Source organism: Aptenodytes forsteri, unplaced genomic scaffold (genome assembly GCF_000699145.1).
Source record: "Aptenodytes forsteri isolate BGI_AS27 unplaced genomic scaffold, ASM69914v1 Scaffold299, whole genome shotgun sequence".
Classification (NCBI taxonomy): domain Eukaryota; kingdom Metazoa; phylum Chordata; class Aves; order Sphenisciformes; family Spheniscidae; genus Aptenodytes; species Aptenodytes forsteri.
In genome coordinates, this window is record NW_008794154.1 from 1,336,108 (window position 1) to 1,359,317 (window position 23,210).

The following is a 23,210-nucleotide window of genomic DNA, read 5'->3' on the forward strand; positions in this document are numbered from 1 at the left end:
TGGGTGAGCGAGAGCTCCTGTAGAACTTCCCTGCCTTTTATGTCTGGAAGGGTACATTTACAGTGCTACACTTGTATGAGAAGCCTGGTAGGCATCATTCAAAAGAGGGCCTGGTGTGTCCAGATCTATTTATTCCGAAGAATTACGTTATTGAAATTCTCTTTGCTTTAGCAGTTGTAATTTGTTTAGGTGAAAGATCACCTGCACAGTCTGAATTTCAGTTTCTGTTTTTCAGCATAGCTATACAGTGACCGTTACCTCTTAGTAATGGATTGTGCTCCTTGCTGGTTTCTGGCTGATCAGCTGGTCTGGTAGTGTAGCCCAGGCAGCCAAGTGTCTCTTCCTGGGGAACTGCCTGATTCCCCTGCTACTCTGAGGACGTAAGAGATGCCAGTTCTTAATTAAGTGTAGATAGGCAGTTGTGCTTGACTTTGACTTTACGGTTTTCAAGTTTACCAATATGCCTTTTTATAAAAGTGGCAGTTTTGGCTGTCTCTGGGGTTTTGGCTCATGCTCTCTCTATATGTGTATGTTAAAAAAGCCTTGAATCAAGAAAAGGTTATAAATGTTGGGCAAACTTAGTATGCTTTCTGTTAGTTTGCCATGGTGTTTATAATGCTTTTGGTGCTGTTTTATGCACAACTCCTTTCAATGTTGCCTTTTGTTAGAAGGCATGTGTTTATTCCCTGATTCTGTATACTCTTTTTTCTTCAACATGAAGACCTAGGAGACTCTGTTTTGCTATGAAATAATAACAGGCAGAAATAATAGTTATCTCCATTTCCTGTTGGATTTCTACTTTTATAATGAAAATTAAATCTGGTGTGTACAAGATGCATGCACCGTTTGAAGTGCATGAACTTAAAGATAGTTGTGCAAGAACTTTTTAAATTACTTGGACTAGATTTAGAACATAATATACTTTGATCTTGATTCTTTTCAGACTATGAGAAGACAAAGAAATGAAGTTGTTGTGGAGCTGAGAAAGGTGAGATGACTTAGCATTATTCTTACCAAATGGGATTTGGCTATGTTGGTATTTCAGTAAAATTTAAGAGTTTTTGCTAAAGGCTTAGAAAAAAATAAAAATAGGTACTATTGTGTGTTCTTTCTGTAGCCCACCAAGAACACCATTGTTAAACTATCTGTCTGTACTAATTCTGTGAAGGTACTTTGGTTTAGAAGGAAGTTCTAAATTTACCATACCTGGTACTAGATGTTCCATAATTTTTGTCCTGAAAAACAGAATTTTATTTGTAATCTGTTGAAGGGAATAATTCTTGCTTCTCCAGCTAGGTTTTTAATTTTAAAAACTTACAAAAAGCTTATGTGTTTCCTTTTAAAATAGGATGTTCCTGCTAATCTGTAGACAGAAAGCTATTTTCTTTTCCAAAACAGTAGTTCAATGCACAAGTAAGAGTGGAAGAGTATATGTGTGAAGAATTGTTGGAAGAGTATATGTTTAGAATTCTTGGAAAACTAGCTCTTGAGAAAAGTAATCATAACTTGAATTATTTTACTTCTGGGATGAACAGAATACTAGCCTCTGGGAATTGCCTTGTCTTGTTATAAATAATGACAAATAGGTTCTAATGTCAGTGTTGATGGGTGTGTGCACATGAAACTTCCAGCAAAAGTAGTTACTGCTGTAAATAAAGTTGGATGGAGGATTTTTCTATGAAGAAGTGATTTCTAAAACATACTTCTCTGTGCAGCCCTTTCCAACTTCTTAAATGTTGGAAACTTTAACAGTATCAATGAAAGCGTGTTTATGATGCTTGTTTAAAACAGAAGCTTCTATTCCCTTCTTAACACCCCCCACACTCCCTAAATCAAAATTTTAAAGGTATTAAATCATTTTTCTCTTTAAGAACAAAAGAGAAAAGCATCTTCTTAAAAGGAGAAACGTTCCCCATGAAGATATCTGTGAAGATTCTGATATAGATGGTGACTTCAGAGTGGTAAGAATTAACTTAACTCTCAAGCATGTCTTCTTTTTATGTATTTAAAAGACATTCTAATTTCTAACTGCTTTTGTCTCTGTTTTCTAGCAAAACACTTCTTTGGAGGCAATAGTACAGGTAAAAAAAAATTTAATTGTTTGAACATTCTTCATGTCATGGTGATAAATATGTGAAAAGCCTAAATTCTCTTTTATTTTAGAATGCTTCAAGTGACAACCAGGGTATACAGCTGAGTGCTGTGCAGGCTGCAAGGTAAACACACTTTTCTCATATACTATTTTTATTCTTATTTTATCATGCTCTTAAATTCAGGAAATGTGTTCTAGCTTAACTAGAAAAAGCATGTCATTTACTGATTTTAAAAAAGTAAAGTCCTATTTATCAAGTTTTCAAAAAAAGATCAAAATACTTAGGTCTTTGAAGTGGTCAGGATTTCCATTATGTATAAATAAGTACTAGAATTTATCTTAGTGCAATACTTGATGCTTCTCACAAGTAGAGTAAAATATATAGTTAGCAGGACTATAAAGTCTTTAGCTTTAAATACAGAAAGAACTGGCATAATCCTTTTTCTAGTTTTGTCATGGATTAGGCCACTAAAACCACTTTTTGCTTTAAGAGGAATTCTGTGTAGCTGTGTGTATTCAAGAAGTGCTCCTAAAATACTCTTATGAACTTAGCTTGCATAAATTTAGTATTTAACTGCTATTTCATGAACTACTGGCTTTTTGTGGTGGTTGTAGCAGAAAGCTACAACTTCGTATTTGTTCACCCTCTGTGTTTGAGGGGGTTGATTCAAGTGCAAGGCAAGACTTCCAGACCAAAGAGAAGTCAGTTGAATTGGAAGTCACTTTGACTTTTGGGAGTTAATGTATTTGAAACTGATAGGGGAAGGAACAGTTTCTGTGCCCATTTCCATTGGGCAACTTGTCTTCATTAAAAGTTTCATCAACTCAGGGCAGCATCATGTAGAACACTCTATTTACTATAGCTGATCTAAACCGGGTTAGACTAAAGTACACTGAATTAAGCCTGATCTAAAATGAAATGGAAATGTCCATATGAATAGGCTGGCGTATGAAGAGATGACTATATATAATCTCTCTTCCCACTGCTAGTAGAAGTTTGGTGCGGCAGCCCAACTTGTCCCCTCCAAGAACCTTCCTTCATTCTCCTTAATTCCTTCGCTGCAGAAAGGTGAAGCTAAAGGGATTAAAAATTGAAACAAATTTGTACACTTCTGTTCTTTGCAGTAGTACTTTGTGGATCCTTGCTCCCTGACATTATATCCTTAGTAAAGAAGAAACAAGTTTCTGCCTTTCCTGTCAAAGCAGCCGGAATCTGTTTATCTCCCTTGTTGGGTGGAGGAGGAAGAAGCTGCAGGAGGGTGTAGCTGAATAACTCTAGTGATCTTTATTTTACTGGTTGGTAATAAAATTCAAAAGTAATCAGAGAAAACATGGCAATTGAAACAGGCAATGAATGTAATGGCTTCAGTTTTTCAATAGTTCAGTAATTTCCATTTTGGGGACTAGTTATTTTCACTTGAGGTAGAGAAAACAAATCCTGCTTGGTCTTTGAGAGTATGAGAGAGAGACTGGGGAAAAAATTCCCAGCCCAGAAGGCAGTGCAGCACTGGAACACTTTGTCCAGGGAGGTTGTTGGATCTCTCTGCTTGGAGTTTTCCAAAACTCAACTACAGGAAGCCATTACTGACCTGATCTAGTGTCAGCAATAATCCCACTTTCAGCAGAAGGTTGAACTAAACCTCCAGAAATCCTTTCCAGTCATGACTTCTCCTTCTGTGATTTGTCTGTTAAGTCTTGTGTTTTTCTCCTTTTCCTAAACAGAAAGCTGCTTTCCAGTGATCGCAATCCACCAATTGACGATCTAATAAAATCAGGAATATTACCTATTTTAGTGCACTGTCTTGAAAGAGATGACAAGTGAGTATTTCTAAAACTCAAAATGTTTAATTGTTGCAAGAATTCTCTGTATTTAGCTAATGTGCCTATAGCATCTGATTGGAAAACTCATGTTAGTCTTTTTTTTTTCCTTACTTTGCAGTCCTTCTTTACAGTTTGAAGCTGCATGGGCTTTGACAAACATTGCCTCTGGAACCTCTGAACAAACACAGGCTGTAGTTCAATCTAGTAAGTCCAACAGTATTTGATCATTGATAAAGCATGCACTGTAGGTTCCACAAAAATAAGATGATCTGAATGATACTGTAAAGAGCATCCACACTCCTGTTTCTTTCTATATCAAGCATGTTCACCAATCCACATGTTAGGGTTGGTCCTTTGATGCGATAGCCAGGATGGTTGAAATTGAGTTGTCAATCACAGGCACGTCGCTGAAGGACCTGCCCATGAAGTCTCCTGCCAGATGTTCTACCTCTTCTCTGGCAAGCAGCATCAGTTGAAGCGCACACCTGCTTTTGTTCTTCATTTTCTCAGATATTAAATTCAGTTGGGTTTCCTAATGGTGAGTAATCTCTTCTGGAAACTCACATTATTTTAGCAGAGCTGATATCTGCTGGTTTCCAGTTCTCAAACTTTAAAAAAAACAAAACCAAAACAACCCCCCAAAAAACCAAACAAAAAAACCCAACAAAAAACTTGAAACAAAACCAACCAAAAAAACCCACCTTAAACTCTCATGGAGGGATTTCCTATCTTATTGTGAAGAAGGAGGAAAAGATATGGACCAAGTCCAGAGGGTGCCTGACATCAAACTCTTCCAAAATCAAGTTGAAGAAAAAATGCTGTCCTTCATATGTTGAGGAATCTGAAGCATGGAAAGGAATTGTTGTTGGACTTGGAATCTGAGTTGCCAAGCAAAGCAAACTTCCTTCTGTACTCTAAACATGTCCTAAGTCAAAGTAGTACTTCTGTTGGTAAAGCAGAACTAAGTAGAAGTGTCTGCAGGCTTTTTGAATTGAGTGAATAAAACAGCAGAGCTTCTTGAGACCCATGGAACAAACAGACATACAGTAAAACAAGTTTTTGCCTAAAATTTAAGGAAAAAATCCACAAAACTTACATTACATGAGATACCAGTAGCTTCAATGGTTGGAATCAGTGTTGTATTGCAGTGCATGCTGCTGATACCGTTAAACATGCTGTGCTTCCAACAATGAAAAGACACGGAATTATGCTTGATCTTTTTTGTGTGTTTTCCCCCACCGCAACCATCATGTATTGACTTCTTTTAGAACTACTTGGAACTTCTATTCATAAATGTAGTAAGTACAGTTTCTGAGATGTGTGGTGGTGTTTAAGTGTTAAAATGTCAATGTTTGTTACATACCTTCCATGACTGACTGTTTTACTTCAGTGATCAAAGTAGATTGTTTCTTTTTCATTTAGTGTTAAGCAGTTACAGGCTTCTCACAAACTGTATATTATTTGCTTTATATTTAGAAAAAAATACGTATTCAGAAGAAAGCCCTTAGCACAGTCTCTTCTCTGTTAAATGGCTGGGTGTGTTTCAAAAATCTTTAACTGGAAAAGTAAGTTAATTCTCCAAAGCAGATGTGAAGGAATTTAAGGCAGGTGACTTCAGCTTAAAGGATTTTTTTTAATTAAATGTATGTTTTGAGATTGCATTGGTTGCAAGATCAGTTGCCCTTTGCTTTTACAAACTCTCAGTGTTAAGAGCCTGTTAACTTTGATATAGCTTGGATTTGACCATTATAGTATGTATCTTTGCTAATACTTTTAACTCTCCTTTTTCTCATCCTCCTCCTCTTCCTTTCCCAGTTGCATCCTGAGTTTTCTTTTGGAAATCTAATTAACATATTATCTGTCTCACACCTCTGATCTAGAACACTTCTTTTTATTTAAACCTAGCTTATTGATGGATTGAAGATGAGTGCCAAATATAGTAATTATTTCTTTCAGTGATGATCTCTGATTTAGCTAGGTCTGCGTGTATGCACTATATTAGCCAATTTAATAGCTATAACATATGAAAGTATGGTTTATTTCTTGTAATGATTTATTTCAATGAAAAAGATGGTCTGTTGTAATCTTTCCAAAAGTACTTACTAATATGCTTGCTGGGGATGTTTTTTCTCCTTGCATACAGGCATTGTAAAATACCTTTATTTAGTAGGAAATAAGAAATCTGTTGTGATTTGTTACTTCTCTAGCAAAAAATGTTTTACATTGAGAAAGAGTCTAACTGAACATACCAACCTCTCTTGAAATACATGATCTAAAGTAAATGAGAGTTTCTTACAGACTAAACTGTCATTAGCAAATCATGTAAGCAAGCACCTTAGTGCTGGGGATAAAAGAAATAAGGATCAGTTACCTGAATGTGGTGCATGTAGAATGTGTTTGAAACATTGGTTTAGCTTTAGTTCTAAATATTGGGAGCATTCTCCTGTCTGACACCAACATAGGGTATAAAAGTAGCTGCCTTTAATGATTGTGGAGTTTTGTGTGTTGCCTTTCAAATCCTTTCCTTACTGCTCTGTCAGTTGGCTTTTTTTTGGCACATAGTGGTAGCATATGAAACAATCTTTTCTGCAGTGATCAGTTAGGTTATTCTGGTATGTTAGATAATGGGTCTCAAATTGAGTAGAGTCAAAACTCAGTGATATAAAAGGAGACTTTACATTGAGGAATGCATCTGTATTAGCTTTCAGGAGACCAAGATGACGATTCATAAAAACAGCTGCTGTTGCTGTACATGTACCTTCATAATGGTTATCAAAAGATACTGGACTTGATGATCTTAGAGGTCTTTCCCAACCTAAATGATTATATGAATGCAGAGTTGGAAATATTAGGGAAAAGTACACAGTGACTTGGTGTTTTGTAGTGCATCTGTATCGGCAGCAGGGGTTCTTTTGGTGCAGTTTACCTTGCATGTCTACTTGTGAATGCTCGATCAACCAGGTTTCCTCTTGGTAGAGCCACAGGTGGAGTTGTGCACAAACTGAAGCTCTGCACTGGCAATGTGTACAGAAGATCCCTCAGTAGTTAGCTTTCTGCACATGCTAGGACCAGCAACTGGCACGTACTTCACTTCTAGTAAAGATATGATGGGGATGTAGGGTACTGTAATTCAGTAAGATTGAAACAAATTAAACCCCTGTACTTCCCTCTTACTATGTTACCAGTCAATAATGTAGATGTCTACCTACTGACTCTTAAAGAGTTGGCCAATTTGAATGGGTGAGGTTGGTCTTAAGCAGTTAATACTTTGCAGTTGGTTCTGATAGATAACTTAGCACAGAATTTCTAAATTCAATAAGTATAACTAAACTTGGAGTCCTGACGAGCTTCAGTGAGACTTACAAACTTGTGAGACTTACAAACAAATTAAATGTCAGGTTATTTTAAGAATTGCTTTCATAATATTCTGAAATGTGGGCTCTATAAGAAAGTGCAATGAAGGAAGAATTGTTACAGTGTATTTTATTTCAGTATCATCTGGGAAATTAGTAAAGTTTTGACTGATAAGTAAACAGGAGAAAAATTTTTATGCAGTACTGAAATTTTATTTAAGAGCTAATTATTGTGAACTATTTTGTCTTTTGAGATGTATTTCTTAACAATTGCATGGGGTTTTGTTTGTATCTTTCAGATGCTGTGCCACTTTTTCTGAGACTGCTGCATTCACCTCATCAAAATGTTTGTGAGCAAGCTGTGTGGGCTTTAGGAAATATCATAGGTTTGTGTTACTCCTGCCACTAAACTTCTAAGTTCCTTTTGGTATTGAATGAATAAACTAATAGGATTTTGTGTGTTAGAACTTGGAGATGTTCAACTGTGAGACAAAAGGCAGCTGTTAGACTGGCAATTACCCTGTTCTTACTTATTCCTGTTTTCTCTATTATGTGTTGATGGTTTGCACCCAAAAACACATGCCTAAACACTTTCTTTCCAGGTACAGGAAAAGGAATTACTGGCAAACAGACATGCAGATTGTTAAAATAAACTGTTTTGCATTGAGTTCTGAAATTTTGTCTTGAGCTTACATACATTGTGTTGAATTTTAGATAAGTTGTGATCATTCGATCTTTCATTTGATTTTTCCTCTTCTTGTGCAAGCATTAGCTTTATGGTTTACAGCCCTGACTATGTTTGTAGTGCTTGAGGACTAATACCAGTTCTGACATACTGAGATTTCTACAATCTGATATTTTAGAAATGTCTAGTCCTTCTTAAGAAGCAAACCAAAAAAATCCATGGTATTGTAACTGAAGCTGTTAGTGATACGTGTGCAGTACAAGTCATATGCTGCTTTTGAGGCAACTGTAGCAATACCTGGGTAGTGATGAAAGTCTGTCTATCTTTCAGATATGAAGATGACCATATCTGTTTTCAGGCAATTTTCAACTACTCTTGGGATGTTTTAGTATTGATTGATAACCTTTGTGAAGGGAACTTCAGGAATACATGGGGCTATCAACTATTCTTGGTGGTTTGGCATTGTCTACCACCCCTTTTCCCTTGCCAACCACCACCCCAGCCTGTATGTCTGCTATAAGTTATGGAACACTTTTCTGTTAAGAATGTAGCTGTTTTTAATGAGTAGTTCAAAATGAAGCAATTAGGCAGGCAGCCACAGGTCCTACTAAAGCTTTATATAAGTGTCTTTATGATGTATCTACATGGATATGTATCTATATATATTTATATGCATCTTTCCAAGGCCCATATTCTTCAACTTTGTATGCGTTTTAAATAACTGAAGCTTTGTGTAGAAATCAGACTTTTTGTGAATGGCATGGAATGATGTTTGTCTTCATAATTCTTTGATGTCTCAACAGGTGATGGACCCCAGTGTAGAGATTACGTTATTAGTCTTGGAGTAGTGAAACCACTGCTGTCCTTCATCAGCCCATCTATTCCCATAACTTTCTTAAGAAATGTTACTTGGGTCATGGTCAACTTGTGCCGTCACAAAGATCCTCCTCCGCCGATGGAAACCATTCAGGAGGTGACTGAATTACTCACTGTTCAGTGTAACTAAACTGAAGTTGAGTATCTGCCTTAAAAATAACTGTCAGATGCTTCTTTTCCTCAGATCCTTCCAGCGCTCTGTGTTTTAATTCACCACACAGATGTAAATGTAAGTAACACCACTTAGAGCTAGTTTTGTGTTCTGGTATAGGTTTTTAGCTGAACTATAAAGCTTGTCATAATTAATTTTCTTTAAAAAAAAAATAAACCTGTGGTGTTCTCTTTCATTATGGCAAACTTTGCTTATTTTTAAGTATCAGTTATGATTTTTGCCTGGTATTTCTCTGTATCTTTGCAAGTGCTTATTTGCATGTACTTTCCCTATACTTAAAAATAAAATGCAGTTTCAGTTGTATTTCTATGAACATTAATTTACAGATAAATACAGGATTTTTTTTGACTAGCACTTAAGTTTGAGATTGTAATGAAAATCAGTGTAAATGAAAGAAAAATTAGTGTCTGCTGTATATGTAAAATGTTAGCTTTAGATGTAACTTCTGAGACGTTAAATATGAACATCAGGTTATTTTAATAGTGAGGTAAATGAGAGAGACTTTACTGAAATTATGAAACAGGTCAGCTTTTTGCCTAAACATAAGTCAGAATTGTTGAAGATTAATTCTTTGATTCCTGGGGAAGTTGTAGCTCAGTTGTCTAAGTTAATGGCAACAGTGCTTTACCAAGATGTTTGAATATATTAACTAAAGTTTGCATAGCAATTATACTATTTAATTTCTTGTATATAAGCAGGTGAAATTAAGCTTATTTGAATTTCTTGAAATGGCTGTATTTGTCAATCAGTCAAGAGTTGTCAGCTCACTCAGTTTTTTTGTAAGCTGTCACTTGAAATGTTCAGATTTACTGCTATTTAAATCAGCTTTTCTGTGTGGTCCTCTGCACACACACAGAGGAAATTCAGTCTAAGTGCTGCTGCACCTGATGTTAAAAAAATTCAAAGCTTTTCTTAAATTTTGTGGTGGAATGGCAAGAAAAAAATAACTTGATGCCATATGATGGACAGTTAATTGGCTTGAGAGTGCCAAATGCCCATAGTTTAATACTTGCTAGGACTTTATCTTCCTTCCAGGGGTGAGTCTTTCATACCTCACATTGTCTACCGGTACATCATGAAAAGAGCAGATATAATTGAATCGCTTTTATTATATCCTTCAGAATTTAGAGCTGTAGTTAGCAGTTTAGCTGTTTTTTAATCTCTGTATTCTTTCGAGCTAGAACGGGTTGAACAGCAGTTGTATTTCAGAATTCTATAGAGTGGAACGTATGAAGTTTGTAAAACAAAGTGGGGTTTTACTGTATTGCATCAATTCTGGCTTCACAATGAGAATTGTTTTACATTTTAATTTATATTATTTTTTTGTAAGACTTGTGATATTTCTGTACTATTTACAAATAAATGTTTTTACTGTTAGATATTGGTAGATACAGTCTGGGCACTCTCATATCTAACGGATGCTGGCAATGAACAGATCCAGATGGTGATAGACTCCGGAATAGTCCCTCATTTGGTTCCTCTTCTCAGTCATCAAGAAGTTAAAGTGCAAGTAAGTTTGGATAACTTTAAGGAAGTGTTGCTCAAAATGCAATAGTAGAGAAAGTAGCTGGTTTCTTTTTATAGTTCATGTTGACGTTTAAAGAGTACTTTTTCCTGTGTGGTATAGCGTTTGCATAAAACCTTTTGCTTTTTTAACTGTTACTGTTTGAAAGTATGTGCTCAACTAGAAAAATCTTTGATAAAAAGAACTCTTCTTTAAAGAAAGTGTTTTGTTTCAGACTGCTGCACTGAGAGCTGTAGGAAACATTGTCACCGGCACCGATGAACAGACACAGGTAGTTCTGAATTGTGAAGCTCTTTCACATTTTCCAGCACTTCTGACACATCCCAAAGAAAAAATTAATAAGGTAAGTAACTGCAGAGATTGCACCCGATCATAACTTTTTTATATTTGGCTTAGCTGTTTTGGATTCCACATAATGTAGTGTGGTAGAGATTTGAGTAATTGACTACGTATACCAGTTTATGGCAAGAGCTGGCAGGGTGCTGAAATGTTTCTTGAAGTTAACATCTGTAGAAAAATCTCTAGGGAGCTGCAAACTTGTACTTGACAAGAATGTTGCTTCCTGGTTCTTCTAATTGAATTTTTATGAAATTAAAGCTTTATCTTGTAATTCTGGCAGCTGACTTAAAAGTTAGAGTTCTTGATATGTGAAATGTCACTTTAATTAAACTGACTCTCTTGGAAATGATGAAATAGAGATAATTGGATGTCTCTCTGAATGGAGTGTGTGTGATAAATGGAATTTCAACCAAGTCAAACTGGGGGTGGGGTGTGGGGAATGTGTGTGTGCACGCGTGTATAGAAAAGGCTTTAAACGGGGGCACTGATAATGCAGTGCTGATTCCGGAGTGCATCTGAGGCATGTTGTTAAGTTCTCGGGTGCCACTTTACAACATCGCCAATGATTAAAGCCCAAAACAAGCCCACCAAGACAAGCCTAGGCATCCTAAATCTCTAACAGGTTCATTAATGAAAGTGATCCTGTGATCTGATCTGAGAGACTCAGTTGAATGAAATGTGAGAATTTCTGAATCTCATGTTGAGAGAAATACTAATCTAAAAAGTTGTCCTGACAGATAAGTTGAGAGGAGAAGGGAATTGAGGAGTGATGGAGGGTTTCTAGAAAGGGAGAAATTTCTCAACTGTAAGATTAAAAAACATTGATACTCTGAATATACTTAAAATTTTATGTGAAACTGTGTTCGTTATTTCTTGACTAAAGTATAGATTCCCACTTAAAAAGGGGGGGTGGGGGGCTCTCGATCCTTGTTTAACATAAGAATCAAGATACAGTCTTCAGCTTAGTTCAAAATTTCAACTGTTCAGGACTGGGAGGGCCTACTGGGGAAAAGATCTCTTCTTACACACTTTCCTAGGCACCTGCTGTTGGTTATTGCTGGAAGGAGACAGTCCTGGGCTTATGGACAGAGTGAGCATAAAGGGTCACATAACTTTACAGTATTCTTGAAAAGCAAGCATTTAAGTAATAGGTGTTGCACTTTCTTGATGATTGACGCTAAGAACAGAAGCATTATGAAGCAGGTAAAGAACATACTGTCTTCTACCACTCGTGTCTGGAAAACATGATGCATTTTGGAGCTCATCTGATCATCAGCTGAAAACTGCTGTAGCATTCATTCTCAGTAATGGAATCAATTACGAGTGCTCATTTTGTAGCCTTGTGACTTTTTTGTCTCCAAATAATTTTTCCTTTTAATCTGTGGATTTGGAGTATTTGGTTGTAACTTGGTAACAATGAAAGACTGAAGTCTTGTGGAGTCTCCTAAGGCGAGACTGTCTGCTTTGTTACCTGTGTGTCTAGTCTACTTACTAGGAATTCAGCTACGTACAATCAAACTGATACAATACTTGATTGTATTTACGATTGACTAGTGTATGAATTGCAGATCTAAAAATGTGAATGTATAAGATCTTGCTGGAGTGGAAATAAGATATGATATAGAAGACTATCCGAATTAGTAATTTCTCACATCCTTTTATTTTGCAGGAAGCAGTGTGGTTCCTATCTAACATCACTGCCGGAAATCAGCAGCAAGTTCAGGCAGTAATAGATGCAAACCTTGTTCCAATGATAATACATCTTCTAGATAAGGTTAGATAACAAGAGGGATTTAACAGTTTGTTTCCTTAATTGGGGAAAGTGACATTGAATTCCTTGCTTCATGTTTTACATCATACTGTAAACGTGGGGGGCAGGGGTAAACTATATCTTTGAGCATTTTTCGTATGTTGCAAGGTAAAATACATTAATGTTAATTCTTTTGTGAAGTGCTATGAGATGATGAGTTCCAAATGTACTGGGGAAAGGAAGCAGGTCAGGGGAAGCTCATTCTCAGGTCCTTCCAAATCTCATTTAAATTATTTTTCTCACTTTGTAAACAATGGGGGTAGAATTCTTTATTCTCATATGTAGTGTGAAGAGGTTTGGGTGGGAACAGCATTGAGTTAGTTCCCAGCATTTTGCCAAAGCTTAAGGACTTCATCCATTTCTCCCCACGTTATCTGGAAACATAACAAAGTGCTCAACAGTGGCATTTATTAACCTGTTTGTGTTACTGCATTTAGTCTGAGAGTACTTCAAGAAATGATCCTGTGACACTAGATTATGGACTGGGGTTGTTTAAAAAAATAAAAAATAGATGGGACAAGTAAAACTGCATCAACAAAAAATAGGTGTCCATAGAAAATAATCGTAGCTTCTGCGTGTTCAGAGTTTTCCCATAGAAAAGCAATGTGCTGTATGCTTCTTTTCAATAATAGATGAAACTTGAGATGAATGCTTTTATTACCTTTTTTTATTAAATAGTAAAGTCAAGTGGTTGCTCGCAAACACTTCTGAATGCTTTTCTCATGCTTTTTCACAAAGTCTCTCATTGCTTGTTGACTACTAGAGGTTGAATGCTAATGGATCATCGTTTGGGACTTCAGATACCTGTATTCCTTTTCAGTTGTTGGGCGTTAGTGTCTTTTAAAACATTAGTTTCCAAACCACGTTGTGCTCCCAAGGATCTGCCTTGTGAGAAAGAAGGGTAGCTAAAAGCATGTTTTTAAATGGGAACAGTACAACATTTCTATCTTTCAAACTTTTCCTATTCTTTACTATATTAATTACTTGATTTTTCTTTCCTGAAGTTTGGAAGGAAGTCAGAAATACCAACCTTACGATGTGTTCAGCCATGACAAAGATGCAATGTCTTGCTTCAGTGTAGAGGCTGGGGTTGAGACTGAAGAAATACTTGTCTTTTCCCCTAAGTAACATATAGCTGTTCACAAATAGTTCTGTTAACTGCCAGTTTATTGATCACTGAGAAAAAAGTTGGAGACCTTTCTCTTTAAATTTAGGAAGCAGACTTGAGTCGACAAACTTCAGAGGCAGTTGCAGTTATAGTACGTACAGTGGTTTATCAAAATTGACACTTACTGCTTATCTCTCACTGTAATACATGACAGCTGTTGATAAGAAGTGTGGGAGAGTGGAGTACTACAGTTTTTATTTACTTTGATGCAAACAAATTTGCCTTCCTCTGGAAGATCGATTTAAAAACATGGTTGCAGGGAAGGGATGAACACTGAGTAGACTCGAACATCTACAGGATTTGTTAGTTACTTTCCCTACTTAGTGAAAACTGATACAGGGATACCATGCAGAATGGACTGTAACAAATACAAGCTTTTACTAGAATACTACATAATATAAAAACTGGAATGATTATTTCTATTTATGGTTGTACTTTTAGGGTGACTTTGGTACTCAGAAAGAAGCTGCCTGGGCAATAAGCAACTTAACAATCAGCGGAAGAAAAGACCAAGTGAGTCAAACCTTAAGAAAAGGTCCATTATCTTTCCCGGGTGCATTTGAGAGAGTACATCAGCTGATTGGTTTAGACTTCTTCTGTGCCAGGATTATGAATGTCTGGATTCTTACCCTGTTCAGGAACTCCTCCCGTTTCCATAAGGGATTTAAGAGTGAACTTCAGTTGCTGTTTCTGGAATGACCTGAGATTAAGAGTATCAGTGGCGACTGGATGGAAGCTCTTGTAGCTATGAATGACTGCATTCAGGCTCTGATGAGATTCTTGGTCATTTGATGTCTCTATCTTTCTAGTTTTTTTCCCCCCTATGGATAAGAGTGTCATAATTATAATGATAGTAGCCATTGAGTAGAAATATGCTAGTTTCTTGTAAGCTCAGAATATTAAATTTGTGGCAGGGTTGGGGTGGTGGTGTCATTCTTCAAATGAGGTTGAAACTACTTGTCTAATACTGAAAAATTCACAGTATCTGCTACTTGTGTGTTCTAGACTTGAAATATATTTGTAACGTAATTCATAAATGTTACTTTTTTCTGCTCTAAAACAAGAATTTCTGAAAGTGACTGCTACAGAATACTCTTACCTTGTTGGGTAACTTTGAGTACTTTGACTTCATTAAACTTGTTTGCATGTGTGCTTGTGGTGCATTGCTTGCTTCTGTCACACTCCCGATTTAACTATTTGCTTTTTTCCCCTTAGGTGGCATACTTAATTCAACAAAATGTAATTCCTCCCTTTTGCAACTTGCTGACAGTAAAAGATGCACAAGTTGTGCAAGTGGTTCTGGATGGACTAAGTAATATATTAAAAATGGCTGAAGATGAAGCGGAAACCATAGCCAATCTTATAGAAGAGTGTGGAGGTATGATGCTTAATATTTTGATACTGTTTTTTCAGAAATTGATGGTTTGGCTTCCTACCACGTGTATATGCTGTTGGCTGTATTGTGTGTTGGCACAGATGTTTTAAGCAAGCCTTTTTTAAAAGTGACCTTTTCATGCCTACTGGGTGAATATACTTAGCTTTTCCTAACTGATTAAGTTCATGATCAAGTAAAATGTGGAGGAGCTGGATAATGGCAATAAAGTTTTAGGTGCCAGTTTTCTAACAGTCTGGTGTACTTGACAAATTAGTTTCTGTTAAGGTAGGGATTATATGCTTACCTTAATCATGCACAAGTCATGTACAGGTGAATTGGGGGCAGGGGTGGAATCTACATACAATGGTTGCAGAAACATGATAGCTTTAATTTCCTAGTGGCTTTCAGACTTTCCCTATATTGGTTGCTATTTAAGTTGACTAAAACTCTTCAAGGATGAAAGAATAGTGATATTAAATTGGGCACAGGTAAAAAACTGTAGGATTTCATTAACATAGAGTTGAATAGTCTTTAAAATACAAAATCTTGAGGGGTGGGGGAGAACCTTAATTGATTGGTCATGGTGGGGGAGGGAGAAAAGATGTTTTCATGCCTAAAGCTCTGCCTGTCAGAATTTCAAAAATATTTAAAAGTATGCTCTACTCATGTCTGCCAATAACTTATACTGTACTGGAGCTACTTGCTCTATAATCAAGCTACAGGTCAGTAACTGATAGCATGTGTGCCACCAACAGTATGTGGATTTGAAATGTCACAGCTTGGGGCTACTACACCAGGTGCTGAAAAGATGCTTTTGTGAAAAGGGAGTGTGTCCTAGTGTTTGGCCCTTGCCATATTTCCACAGATTAGCTTAACCACTCATAGCAAGAAGAGAAGGGAAGCACTATCGTTGCTGGAATTGACCTTTTATACAATTTTTTTTTGGTCACGATATGTATTCCTCAATCTCTAACATATTTCCTCAAATCTCTGAGAAGCTTCTTGCTTTAAGCATGTCAAATGAGTTTAACGGCATCTTATTCTTAGTCACTCTGTTCCTAGATTTGTTTTTTTAATTACTTTGTATGATGAGGCCTTAAGGCGTTGCTGGAGACCTTTTATACAATTTTTTTTTGGTCACGATATGTATTCCTCAATCTCTAACATATTTCCTCAAATCTCTGAGAAGCTTCTTGCTTTAAGCATGTCAAATGAGTTTAACGGCATCTTATTCTTAGTCACTCTGTTCCTAGATTTGTTTTTTTAATTACTTTGTATGATGAGGCCTTAAGGAGAGGGAGGTTGTTTTGCCTGAACTTGGTATTTTAACTCTATTACATTTTTGTGTATTTATTGTAGGCCTGGAGAAAATTGAACAGCTACAAAATCATGAAAATGAAGACATCTACAAACTGGCTTATGAGATCATTGATCAGTTCTTCTCTTCAGATGATGTAAGTGTGCAGTCTGTTTTTGTAATTGATGGCTTGTTTATAAATATGGTTCACAATACAGGCAACAAGCTCTAAAGCCTGCTCTGTGACATTTGTTTGGGTTTTCAGTGAAGAATGAGCCCTTATTTGAACCTGTTGCATACCTTACCATTCTTCATGAAGTATCTAAAGACCTGATGCCTAACTTAACCCTCATCTCTAGTGATTAAAATACTACGCTTTTGAATAGTTCTCTTAACTGTCAGCTGCTGACTAAGCTTGACATTTCACATTTGATAAGCTCCCAGCTGACTAGAGTACCGAGTCTGAGATTCTGCTTCTTAAGAAACAAACTATTTTGAATATTTTAGTAATTTCAGAGGTAGGATGTGCTGATCAAGACTGTTTTCAGTTTAAATGTAAAGCAAAGGAAGGTTTTAGATTTGTATGCACTTTAAATCATAAAAGTTAATTGCATATAAGGGAAATGCAATCATGTCAGTCTGTGTCATGAAGTGAGAGGGTTTTCTACTTGAAGAACTTTTGGGAGCAGATCACTGCAAAAATGGTAGAGCTCAGTTGCATTCATGCCCTACTGTCCACATTGAAGTTTATTTTGTGCTAGAGTCACTTTTTATGTGAACAATAAGATGCAAGTCTTGTTTAGCAAGTCAAATTTTGCATATACAGCAGGACTTGGAGTTTAATCTAGTGTCAATTTGGTAACCTGTATACTACCTATTTAAATTGAAACCGCAGTTTTGGCTTAATCCTTACTTGATTTAATGGTATTGGTCTTCTCTTAAGAACAGTGACAGTTTATAAGCTGGCAATAAGGATGAGGGATGCATGACTGACAGAATGCTTTCCAGGAGTGAAAACTGCATAAACAAGAGAGGCTATTTGGTGCCATGTAGCCTACCTACTAAATACAAGCTAAAACAATTCAGCCTAAATTACTTTGTCATTATAGTGCTCTTACTAAATTGGGGGAGAAGAATGGCAAGACTTGATGCAAGGAAGTATGTTAGGTGAAGAGAGAGATGCTTTTTAGGATTGTCTGGCTCCTTTTTAGTGAGGCTTTTGTCTTTCTATTCCTACTCATGATGTTCTCGTTCTGTTACAGATTGATGAAGATCCTAGCCTTGTTCCAGAAGCAATACAAGGCGGAACATTTGGTTTCAATTCATCTGCCAATGTACCAGCAGAAGGGTTCCAGTTTTAGAGTGATATTTTGGAAGTTAGGTACAATGCAGCACTGAATAAAAAAAAGGTTTGATCCATCAATCTTGGCTCATGGGATCCGCTGCTGCATTAAATCGGGAAAGAAAATGTGAAGATTTCATTTGGAATCACAGAAAAGCCCAAATGAAGTCAAGATGGCGAGTGGGTGCGAGTGAGAATGAGTGGCAAAATGTAATGAAAAACTTCACACTGAATGCTTATTTAGATTGTTCAAAGAAAAAGGGCTACAGGTCAAAGATCTTCAGTGCCTGAGAAGGAACAATGACTTACTAGAGCAATTGGGGGGAAATGCAGTACTATCATCATCAAGCCTTGTAAGCATAAGAGAATAGGATGCCCATATAAGTCCAAGGAGAATGAGCCCAGGCCTTGCTATGAAGCACCGTGTGAATGGACAACATTGAATGAATGTCTGGACTCGATGCTGTGGAGCCAGGCTCATGTTTCAAATACGGGGCTCTTCAGTCCTGAAGCAGGCTCCTAGTCCTGGAGTGGCGTGTGTACGAGAGTATGGTTGTGATGCTGTATGTGAACGCATGCAAGCTTGATTCGCCTTCAGGGGGCTGATAATAAACCTAGTAAATCATCAAAATGAGTTCATAAGTGTTAACTTACACTGGACACAAAAACAAAGACCGGTTTAGCAGCAGACTCTGGTTTACTCCTGCAGCCTGTGTTTCTTTTTTGTTTTTTTTCCCTCTTATTTTTCTTTTAGTTATTTCTAATTTCTTTCCTGTATGGCTTATTAGTTGTTTGTAAAGTCAGAATTTCAGGAAGGCTTCCCTGTGCATTTGCACCAGATGAATGTTTGATGTTATGAAAAGCTTTCCATATCATCAAAACTAATTTGTAGATTTTTGCATGAAAAAATCATACATTTCCCTTCAAATAGACTGTGTTGCAGTACACAAGTTGCCATAATAGTAGAAAGCAGTAAAATGTGGTAATAAAATCTCATCCTTTTCATTTTCAAAGATAACATGAAGACCTTTGCATGTGGTAATCTACGGCATAGTTCATTTTTAGATTTTGTTGAGTCCTGTAACCAAATGTTTCCGTTGTGGTAGAATACCGTGCTGTGTTTCAATGTTACTTGTTTTCAAACTTTGTTTTCTATGAAAATGATATGGAAACTTCTAAAAATGAAATTTGGTGCATATGTACTGCCGAATAAAGACCGAAAAAGAGGTGTGAATAGATGTACAAATCAAGTCATGGTTTGAACACCTTTAATATGCCTAATCCAATTGTTTTAGACTCTTTTTATCTTAGATGTAGGCAGCCATGAACAATCTATTTTGAGCCACTTTAGAGAGAAAACTTTGTATTTTTAAAACTTGCACAAAAAGGATGCAAGTGTTTTTATAATTGGAGTAATACCTCAGTTTTGAGGTTCTGCACACTAAATTAAAGGTGACATTACAAATTTGTACAAAATGAACTCTTTATAAGGTGGCTCATTGTAGGAAATGCTGTGCCTTCCCCTTTGAGCACAAGTGTTGCATGAACAACAGTTTGCTATAATAAAACATACCAGATTAGCCACCATTAGCATCTATATCTACCTTGTGTTTTAAAATCAACTGGTAATTCTGAAACACTGTAGAATGGATAAAGATTATTTTGTGATCATAACTCTTTGTTGGACTAGAGTATTTTTGCAGCATTCCTTGTCATCAGAAACATGGTTAAAGTTTAAAACTAGAAGCAGCGGAAACTAGCTTGTGAAATTTATCCAAGTAGAGTGCAGGCTAGGCTGTCTTGGGGAAATAAACATTAAAACTTGCAACTGTTGTATTCAGTGTGTCTTTGTATATACACTCCAGTTTTCACCAAAATGTGAAGATCATTATTTGGAGAAAGTTACAGTGAGATTTCTGAATCTCTTGTCTCTTAACTGCCAAGTGTCAGTCAACGTGTCATGTGGAATGTTATGTAGGCTTGAGGTAAAGAACTATTTTGATAGAAATATTAAGAAACAACTAATTTATCTAATTACATAGTATGTCTTCACTAAACAAATCAGGGCTGTTTTCATGTAAAATGTAGGGAACCCTTAGAGGAGGTAAAATGCTTAAACTGGTGTTTTTAAGGAAGTTGCAATGCCATAAGTAAAACTATACTCCTTACTAACTTCACACCAAAATATTTTTGTGAAGGATGTACTGTAGAAAATTGCTTTATTGTTAGAATCCTTTCTTGTTGGGGTAAGAGGAGAACCGATGTTTGTACCAACTTTGATGTTTCCAAAACAAAAACAACCCCAAAACACTATGGCAAAGGTCTGCATTTACTGCCAGTAAATGCTTCTTTTTGGCACTTTCCCTGATGTGATACACTTACAGAGAATTACCTTAATCCGGTGCTGTTATAGCTGCAGCCTGTACTTTCTTACATGGTCAGTGGTGGTGGATTGTTGGGTTTGGTTTTTGGTGGGTTTTTTAAGTGGAAAATTCTCTTCACCTGCTTCACAGCAGATCCTGTCACTATTCTGTTAGGTTACCAAAATATGGAAAGCTTAAACATTTCAGCATCCACAGGGTGGCAGTATTCGGAGTTCTTGAGGAGCAAAACTGAAGCCAGTTCTTCCAATGCCTTTTTTCCCAGAAGTTGCAGTTTGAGGTAATGTAATTAATTACATTGCTGAGGGAAGGGGATTTGTTTGGGAGGCTTGTGATACAAACAAGAAATAACTTAAAAGACTTACCTTAGGAGTACTAATCAGATTATTAAGACTTCAGAAAGTAAGAAGGCAGAGTTAGTTACAGGTACAACCTTGCATTGCTGCAATGGAAGCCACAGACTAATTTTCTGTGTATGTGTGAAGATTAATAAATTTTAGCCTCTGACTTTATTGAGCAGTGGAATTAGGTTGTCAACAGAAGCAGCTCAGATGTTTCCCTTTTAACATTAAAGCTGTGACATCGAGTGTACTTTTCAAGCTGTTTAGTAGCAGAACACTGCTCTGTGATGTTTAGATTATCTGTAACCATGCAGATGGTAACTCTGTGGTCACTGTTCTTCAATTCTAATAAAAATAACCAAAGATGCGGAGGTGAGGTGGTATGTTAATCTACTCTTTTGGGATTCTGAAGTAGAAAATTAGCTTTTCAGCTGAACTTAGGGTAGCAGATACTTAGAAAAAGACCTTTAAGATATTAAAAGGACAAAAGTTAATCCATAGTATAAGCTATTCCAGGTAGGATTTTTATTCCAAGGAGCAGCATTGTTGGACCAAATTGGAATTTTAGGATCTTAGGGTCGGATTAGCTGATTTAGCTAGGAGGAGTAGTTCTGTGGAGGGAAGAATAGTATGCTGAATCAAAAGGGATAGCTTGAGAGAAGTTGACCCTGTTTTTCTCTCCCACTACTGGAAGTGGAATAGCCCCTGATTGTGTGAGGCCTTTCAGCATAGGAGAGCCATTTGCTGGATGCATGGAACCTTGAACAGAGACATACCTTTCATCTTTCTTCACAGAATGGTATCTTCACAGAATGGTATCTTCTGGTGGATCACAAGCAATTCCAGTAAGTTGATTACTTTTGCTGTTTTGGTAGTGGAACAGGCTGGTCTGACTTAAAAAATGGTAATTTCTGGATAGTGTGTTAAGATAACCAAGGAACTTCAAAGGGTTTCAAGTAAAATGAAATGCTGGCTAAGGCAACTTAGCCAGCCCTGAGCAAGGGAACCTGATGATTTGTGTGTAACCAGGGCTCTGCTCTTACACAATTTCAAAAGCCTAAGGAAAACAGTGGATGTGCCAGGAAGAAAGGGGGGTGACTTTCTTCTGCTTGAAAGTGAAGAAATGTGTATGTATTTGTTAACAACTCCTCCTATCGTACAGTACGTTGCATAAATTACCAAATTAATTTTGCTGCTTTATAATTAAGAATGTCTTCATATTAATACTTGTAGACTCTTTACCACTTTTAACTATAAATGTTTCCTCAACTATGCATGTCACCAAATTACTGGCAGGACTTTCTTCTGCTTGAAAGTGAAGAAATGTGTATGTATTTGTTAACAACTCCTCCTATCGTACAGTACGTTGCATAAATTACCAAATTAATTTTGCTGCTTTATAATTAAGAATGTCTTCATATTAATACTTGTAGACTCTTTACCACTTTTAACTATAAATGTTTCCTCAACTATGCATGTCACCAAATTACTGGCAGGAATGCTGATCACAAGGCTGGGAACAATTACAGAAGTCCTGCATCTGGATCAAATAGATGTTATGAAAAGAAACTTAGTAGCAGAAAATGTGTAAAGTTTACAAACTCTTCCTAATAGTAAGTTTTAGCTACTGCCAGAGTAAAATTCAGAAGGCACACAGAATTAATGGAAAGAGTTAATATTGCTTCAATACCTACAGAAAAGTGACTGGAAACTTAATTTCCATAAAGAAATTCCCATTTTTTGCTTGTAAATCCCTTGAAATGGGGGTCCTGGATTTATTCTGCTGGTTTGGTGTGCTCCAAAGCTGAGGAAAACAGTTTTTCTTCAGGCTGTCATTAAAACTGTCATACGTAAATACCTTTGATATACTTTTAAATTTCTATAAAACAACACTGAAAGCTACTATTACTAGGAAATGACAAATGTGGGAAACTTTAAAATGCCAACTATTGGTAAATGCATTACAGAAGTTTTGTAATTTGATGGAAAGGCAGATGTCAGTAGTCAGACTTCATATCAGCAACCCCAGATCATGGTATGAAGCAAGTGTGTCATTCCTAGAACGGCAGTTTTTCAGATTAAATGTTGCTTCATCTTGAATTCTTAATTCTTTTAAGTACATAAAACTGAGTATAAAACAACATACGTTCTTACTCTGAACACCAGTTATTTATATTGTAAATTATTGTCAAAAGCTCCCTTGTTTGGTCTTCTGCTTTTTCCTTAAGCTTTTTCCTTAAGACTGTCCTGGTGTGTAGGGGGGAAAGGATTATAACATTTTTTTTAATTCTGTATTACGTAGTGCAGGTACCCCAGAAACAAAACTACTCCCAGGTTGAGTGCCTGTGCCATTTGAACTCTTTCAGGCACTGTGGTTTACTAGGAGGTCTTCTCTGTTGTTGCAGTGTACTTAGTATAGATCCTGGAGTAAAGTGTCAATATGTTCCCATCCACCACCACAAAAATTAGAGTGTTGATGAGCTGGAGAAGCATCTGTCAAGAAACATGAAACAGATTTAGACCTTTGTGAGCTTGGGGTAGGGGAGGGAGGGGAGTAGTCTGATACCATGGACAGCTACAGACTCATAGTCTGAAAAATACAGTTGTCTCATATATTGAAATGAGAAGAGGAA

General features: G+C 36.7%; 1 protein-coding gene across 1 annotated transcript; it reads left to right on the plus strand.

Annotated features, from left to right (window-relative positions):
- Positions 1–922: 922 nt before the first annotated feature.
- Positions 923–19,683, plus strand: KPNA4 (karyopherin subunit alpha 4). The gene is made up of 16 exons (XM_009278956.2): positions 923–988; positions 1,872–1,961; positions 2,052–2,081; positions 2,164–2,216; positions 3,815–3,910; positions 4,032–4,117; positions 7,566–7,652; positions 8,755–8,924; positions 9,012–9,056; positions 10,378–10,509; positions 10,739–10,867; positions 12,533–12,637; positions 14,283–14,354; positions 15,057–15,219; positions 16,576–16,670; positions 17,776–19,683. Exons 1-16 carry the CDS (start codon positions 947–949, stop codon positions 17,872–17,874), a joined length of 1,494 nt encoding a protein of 497 aa, XP_009277231.1. The 5' UTR covers positions 923–946; the 3' UTR covers positions 17,875–19,683.
- Positions 19,684–23,210: the final 3,527 nt, after the last annotated feature.